At 53.2% G+C, this 6,926-nt stretch overlaps 2 protein-coding genes across 2 annotated transcripts in view; one reads left to right on the top strand and one right to left on the bottom strand.

The window, feature by feature from the left end:
• The window catches only part of Nploc4 (nuclear protein localization 4 homolog (S. cerevisiae)), a 62,747-nt gene extending 62,382 nt beyond the window's left edge, over window positions 1-365 (bottom strand). Inside the window, exon 1 of the mRNA XM_013033104.1 lies at window positions 354-365. Coding sequence (XP_012888558.1) covers window positions 354-365 — 12 coding nt within the window. The remainder of the gene's footprint in view (window positions 1-353) is intronic.
• Window positions 366-3,367: 3,002 nt separating this feature from the next.
• The window catches only part of Tspan10 (tetraspanin 10), a 4,997-nt gene continuing 1,438 nt past the window's right edge, over window positions 3,368-6,926 (top strand). The window contains exons 1-2 of the mRNA XM_013033103.1: window positions 3,368-3,403; window positions 5,073-5,608. Of these exons, the coding sequence (XP_012888557.1) occupies window positions 3,368-3,403; window positions 5,073-5,608 (572 nt within the window). The remainder of the gene's footprint in view (window positions 3,404-5,072; window positions 5,609-6,926) is intronic.

The raw sequence follows: 6,926 nt of genomic DNA, 5'->3' as shown, positions 1-6,926 counted from the left end.
GAGGATCTGTCGCGCACACGCGCACACACACACACACAGAGGATCTGTCGGTCCTGACCCCATTGCTGCACCAGGTCCAGTGCTTGGCAGCGACCTGTGACTATAAAAAAGGAAGTGAGGAGCCCGGCGCCGGTGGCTCACGCTGTCATCCCGGATACTCAGGAGGCTGACATCTGAGGATCTTCAAAGCCAGCCTGCGCAGGAAAGTCCAGGAGACTCTGATCTCCAATAAACCACCAGAAAACCGGAAGTGGCGCTGTGACTCAAGTGGTAGAGCGCTGGCCTTGAGCTGAAGAGCTGAGGGACAGCGCCCAGGCCCAGAGTTCAGGCAGAAGAAGTGATAGAAGTCTCACACTAAGAGCCATGACGTTTCACCTCATGGCTGAGTCCAGGTTGCCTTCACTGAAGAGTGAAGAAATCGTTGCGGTCATTTTCTGCGGGTCCCGGGGCTTGGACTCGGGTCGGGGGTGCTGCCTCTGAGCTCTTCCACTCAAGGCTGGTGCTTTACCACTTGAGCCACGCCTCTACTTCTGCTTTAGGATGGTTAATGGGAGATACTAGTCTCTCATACTTTTCTGCCCAGGCCAACTTAGGATGGAGCTTTCTTTATCTGAGCCTCCACCTCTCAGTTTCTTTGATTTCATCATTAGCAGCCCAATGTTGGTACTGATAACACTCCTTCCTAGGAACTCCATTTCAACTTGGTTAGTTTGTTCTAGCAACAAATAATCACCAATAATTTACTTTGTGGCTTGGCTCTTCAAGTAGGAATAGAGTGTAAAAGAGATAAAACCTAGCTCCAATAATCTGATGGCTCACGCCTGTAATCCTAGCTACTCAGGAGGCTGAGATCTGAGGATCGCAGTTCAAAGCCAGCCCGGGCAGGAGAGACCTTGAGACTCCTATCTCCAATAAACCACCAGAAAACCAGAAGTGGCGCTGTAGCTCAAGTGGTAGAGCGCTCGCCTTGAGCTGAAGAGCTGAGGGACAGCTCCCAGGCCCAGAGTTCAAGCCCCATGGCCAACAAAAGAAAAAGAAAAAAGAAAAAAACCTAGCTCCAGGGAGGTTTACTGGGGGCAGATTCAGGGCAAGTGTGTAGTGTAAGGTTGTGATTAGTGCTGTTCAGAAAATCAGAACAGGACGGGCTGGATTGCCTCTCCCTCTAACCCTAGCAGCCACAATCAGCTTCCCCTCTGTAAGGATTCACTTATCTGAATATTTTATATGAGTGAAATTATACAAGATTTGACTTTTTTTTTTTTTTGGTGGGTCATGGGCTTGAACTCTGGGCCTGGGCGCTGTCCCTGCGCTCTTCAGCTCAAGGCGAGCACTCTACTGCTTGAGCCACAGCACCACTTCCAATTTTCTAGTGGTTTATTGGAGATCAGGGTCTCACGTGGACTTTCCTGCCCAGGCTGGCTTTGAACCGTGATCTTCAGATCTCAGCTTCCTGAGTAGCTAGGATTACACGCATGAGCCACCAGCACCCGACTAAGATATGACCTTTTTGAGAGGTTTTGTTTTGTTTTTGTGCCAGTACTGTGGCTTGAGCTCAGGCCTTCATGCTTTTGCTCAGCTTTCTTGCTTATCTTTCTTGCTCATACCTGGTGCTCTAGCACTTGAACGACATCTCTGGCCTCTGTCATTGGAGACAGAGTCAAAGATATGACCTTGTGCCAGGTGCCAGTGGCTCAGGCTTCTAATCCTAGCTACTCAGGAGGCTAAAATCTGAGGACCACGGTTCAAAGTCAGCCCGGGCAAGAAAGGGCATGAGACTCTTCAATTAACCACCAGAGAACTGGAAGTGGTGCTGTGGCTCCAGTGGTAGAGTTAGCCTTGAGCTGAAGAGCTTAGGGACAGCGCCCAGGCCCAGAGTTCAACTTTTGTGTCTACCTTATGTCACTTATTATAATGTTTTCAAAGCTTATCCATGTGGTAGCAAATGTCAGAACTGTATTCCTTTTCATGATTGAATAATATTTTGTGGTATGTTTAAACTATAATTATTGTGTATCTTCCTTTGCCATTAGAAATGTAGGGGCTAGGAAGATGGCTCAGTGGTAGAGCGCTTGCGTTGCATGCGTGAGGCTCTGGGTTCAATTCCTCAACAACACATAAGCAGAAAAAAAAATGTATGCAGGGCTAGGAAGGTGGCTCAGTGGTAGAGTGCTTGCCTTGCATACATGAGGCCCTTGGTTTGATTCCTCAGCACCACATAAGCAGAAAAAGCTGGAAGTGGAGTTGTGGCTCAAGTGGTAGAGCATTAGCCTTAAGCAAAAGCAGCTCAGAGACAACACCCAGGCTCTGAGTTCAACCCCAGGACCAGGAAGAAAAATTTTTTTTTTTTTTGTCGGTCGTGGGGCTTGAACTCTGGGCCTGGGCGCTGTCCCTCAGCTCTTCAGCTCAAGGCGAGCACTCTACCACTTGAGCTACAGTACCACTTCTGGTTTTCTGGTGGTTTATTGGAGATAGGAGTCTCAAGGTCTCTCCTGCCCGGGCTGGCTTTGAACTGCGATCTTCAGATCTCAGCCTCCTGAGTAGCTAGTATTATAGGAGTGAGCCACCAGCACCTGGCAGAAAAAATAATTTTAAATGTGTGCCGAGGGGCTCATTGATGTCTTGTCTGCCTGAAATACCCAGCAGTCCTGTAGGCACACGAGAACTTTGACAAAGGTATGCACAGCTCAGCTACATCCCCGTTACAGGCAGTGAAACCTGCAGCGGGATATACCCAGGTACACAGGCCTTGGAGCAAGCTTTCTGTTCCTGGAGGGGCTGTCCTTGCAGCACAAGATCACAGTCAGTGGAGATCACAACAAAGCCCTGCTCCTGAGAATGAGGGATGCCCTGAGCCCTGAACCTTAAAATCAGATCTGGCAGGTGGACACCGGGTTTCATTCTTGCAGCAAAATGACTAGGGAATAAATGGGCACTTCCGCCCAGGTGCTTCTTGGGGGGCTCCTGGGATGGTTGCTGTGAAGTTTAGTTCCCTGGGGAGGCAGGGGAGCTGGTAGAACAGCCACTGAGCACACAGAGCAGAGGTACAATCCCAGTCCTGCAGCAATAGCTGTGAGGTCAGCCCCAGAGAAAGCCACCCCCAAGTCAAACTGTGCGGAGCCAGAGCCAAGGCCCAGAATCCAGGGCCAGGAAGAAAGAATATCTGCATCTCCATTAGCCAGGCCCGCCTTAAACCCCAAGATGTGACTTCTCACATGATCTCCCTGTGATCTGGCTTGTGGGGAGAGCTTGAAGCGCCAGCCCTACGCTGCATAACCCACAATCAAGCCAGATCCTTGGCCACTGCTGGAGAAAGACCAGCTACCTGTCCTAGTGCCCGTGCTCAGGGCTTTCCTTTCCAGCGTGGAGGATGGAGGAGGGAGAAAGGAGTCCCCTGTTGTCTCCGGTGAGTGTCTGCCCAGTGTTTGTCCAAGCCCTGAAGCCCCCAGGAAGACCTGCCCCCCCCCACTCCAGCCTTACCTTAAGCCTATTTGTATGCGGGGGCTTGTTGTTCAGTCCTAGGACAAAGCCAGCCTAGACTGGGTACATCTTCACTAATCTGGCTCCTCCCTTGCCCACTGGGGCAGTGCTCCCAGCTGGGTGCCCAGCTTTACGAGGTCACACTCAAGAGTGGATGTAGACAAATGCCCCTTGAGCCCCATGGCACCTGACAGCTCAAGTCTGGCCACCAACCTTCTTGGGGTCTGTGAACTGATGGAGAACCCTCATGTCCTCTGCTCTGAGCTTGAAAGAATTCAGCTCTTGATAGAGACAGGCACAGGTGGCAGGGGCAGCTCTCTCCTGGTAGAAGTGGGATGGAATGGGACCCTTTCCAGGCAGCTGGCCATACTTTCTTTCTTTTTTTTGTTTTTTGTTTTTTGGGTCCGGTCGTGGGGCCTGAACTCTGGGCCTGGGCGCTGTCCCTCAGCTCTTCAGCTCAAGGCTAGCGCTCTACCACTGAGCCACCTTCCCAGCCCCGGCCATACTTTCTTAAGTCTCCCCTAAATCTAATTGTCCTCAGACTGAACCTGGGCACCAGTGAGTTTGTTGCTCTGCTTCCCCCAAAAAGAGAGCCCGAGAGGCCCTTCCCAGGCTTACCAGTCTGGCTGAGCATCTGGCTGGTGGGTGAGGCCCCACCTCCTTCAGACAGCCTCCACAGTGGCCTGGCTGCCCTTCTCTGTGCCCTGGGAACAAGAGCCCACCATCAACATGGGCTCCTCTAATGGGACTGGCTGAGTGGATCTTGGAACAGCGGAGCTGGTTTGGGAGGGAGAGGCAGAGGAAGGAGACCCTGTAGACCATCTCCTGCACTGGAGGGCCTGTCTGGGAAGCCCATTGTGTGTGCACAGAACACTGCTGCTGACCTTTACAAACAGACCCTAGCAAATGCAGGAAAAGCATCCTGCCTGCCATGGACTTGCACTGTGGGCGGACCAGGGGCCCTGACTTGCTGTCAGGCATAAGCAAGAGCAGAGCAGCCTCCTCCATTGCACAGATGTGATGGGAAAACAGAGCACCACCCTGCCTAGTCTGCACTCCATCCTCTCGTGGCAAGGATGCTAGATGCACACATCCGTACCAGCTGTTCCTTCTGCTGTCCCAAAGGACAAACCTGCAGATCCTCATCTCAAAGCCCTGGTCATGTAGGGCTGCCTTTAGCGTGTGTGGCGGGGGGGAGGGGGGTCCTGGGACTTGAACTCAGAACCTGGATGCTATCCCTGAGCTTTTTTGCTCAAGGTTGGTATTCTCCCACTTGAGCCACAACTCCACTTCCAGGTTTTTGCTGGTGAATTGGAGATAAGAGACTCCTGGGCTTTTCTACTCAGGCTGGCTTCAAACCAGGATCCTCAGGTCTCAGCCTCCTGAATAACAAGGATTACAAGCCTGAGCCATCCCACCCATGCCAGGCTCCATGAGGGCTCTTCCTCCTCTACTTCACCCTTCACCGTTCAGATTCCATCCATTGCACCTTTCCTGGCCCTCTACCCAGAAAGCCTCTCCCTTGCTGGCTGTCACACGGGCTGAGAGAATGGAACCTCACCACTGAGGGCTCCTGGTCTCTCTTCCCTATGTAGGATGCCGCTGGTCAGAAGCAGTCCCTCTCCAACAGCCTACCTGTGTCCAGTGACGCAGGCCCCAGCCTCTCCATAGGAAGCAGTTGTATCAAGTATCTGATCTTCCTGTCCAACGTCATCTTCTCCCTGCCTGGCCTGCTGGCCTTGGCGGGTGGACTCTGGGGCCTGGCTGTCAAGGGGTCTCAGGAAAGCGACCCTGGAGGACCCCTGCCCGAAGACCCCATGCTCGTGCTGATGATGGCGGGGCTGGCTGCCAGTGCAGTGAGCCTGGCTGGCTGCCTGGGTGCCCTGTGTGAAAGCCGCTGCCTACTCCACTGCTTCTGGGGTGCTGTCCTTGCCTGCCTGGTGCTCGAGGCCCTGGCAGGAGTCCTGGTGCTGACCCTCTGGGACCCGCTGCAGGGTGGCCTAGAGCACATTCTGTACCTGGCCATCGCTCACTACCAGGATGATCCAGACCTGCGCTTCCTCCTCGACCAAGTGCAGCTGGGACTGCAGTGCTGTGGAGCGGCATCCTACCGGGACTGGCAGCAGAACCTGTGAGTCCTGGCGTGGGTCAGGGGGGCACTGCCCAGTGGGAACTCACGCGGCTGTGCACACACACTGGCCTGTGCACGCGTGCTGGCTGAGCACTCAGCCACAGAGCCACACGCCTCACACTCTGCCGTCCTCCGGTCCTCACATGCACATACACAAATATCAACAACGATTGGCGCCTCCCTGAGCCATGGGCTGTGGCTCAAATCAGCCCTTTCAGCCCCCAGCTCAGCCTCCTCAGAGAACTTCCAGGCCAGGTGAGCACAGATGGAGAAGCAGAGCCGGCAGAGCCAAAGCTGGCAGATGCACTGCCTTCCATCAGACAGTATGTCTCAGCACCAAGTGAAAACAACCCTTGCATTGACGCAGGATATCCTCCTGGACTATAACCCCACAGTTCCCTCTCCATATGTACATGTGAGATGTGATTCAGACTGGGTGGCGGTGGCTCACACCTGTCATCCTAGCTACTCAGGAGGCTGAGCTCTGAGGATTGTGGTTCAAAGCCAGCCCTGGAAGGAAAATCCTTGAGACTCTTATCTCCTATTAACCACCAGCAAACTGGAATTGGTGCTGTGGCTCAAAGTGGTAGAGTGCTAGCCTCGAGTCTGAAAAAGCTCAGGGACAGCACTCAGGGCCCTGACTTCAAACCCCACGACTCACAAAAAACAAAACAACACAAAAAACTTGTCCAGCCTAATGGGTGTGGGGAAACAGCCTGCAGTTTGTATCCACAGGTCCAGAAGCGTGGGCCTCTCTGAAGGGCGTCTGGGACTGAGCTGTGATGGTAGCAACGCTTCCCAGCCACCAAAGGGCTCCTCCCAGCCCCACCCTCCCCTGCTTCCCAGTTCTGCCTCCTCTCACTGAGAGCTCTGACCATTCCAGAAGCCTCTGCCAAAGCTTAGTCCACCTTATTCTCCCTCTCCAAGCATATCTGTCTGCTCAAACTCACAATGGTGCACAAGGTCTCCCTGCCACCCACTCCTCCACAGACGTTGGTCTCGCCTTCAGCCATTTCCCTAACCACCCCCCAGCCTTCCACTGAAGACAGCCAGGATTCCCGCCCCAAGGGCAGAGGGGCCCCATGCACAGCCAGATGGGAAGCTGGGTGTTAGGTGTGCACATGTGTACTCACAAATGTCTGTGTGCCTGAGTATGCATGTAAGTGTGTGTGTGCACATATGTGTATTGCTCATTGAGGTTTGGGGGTTTGTTTTGTTTTTATGCTGGTACTGGGGCTTGAACGCAGGCCCAGGGCAATGTCCCTTAACTTTTTTTTTTTTTTTTAGTGCTCTGCTACTTTGAGTCACAACTCCACTT

The sequence above is a fragment of the Dipodomys ordii genome, unplaced genomic scaffold (genome assembly GCF_000151885.1).
Source record: "Dipodomys ordii isolate 6190 unplaced genomic scaffold, Dord_2.0 Scaffold163, whole genome shotgun sequence".
Lineage (NCBI taxonomy): Eukaryota > Metazoa > Chordata > Mammalia > Rodentia > Heteromyidae > Dipodomys > Dipodomys ordii.
The sequence above is the reverse complement of the archived record's forward strand: the minus strand, read 5'-3'. Positions and strand labels throughout refer to the sequence as shown.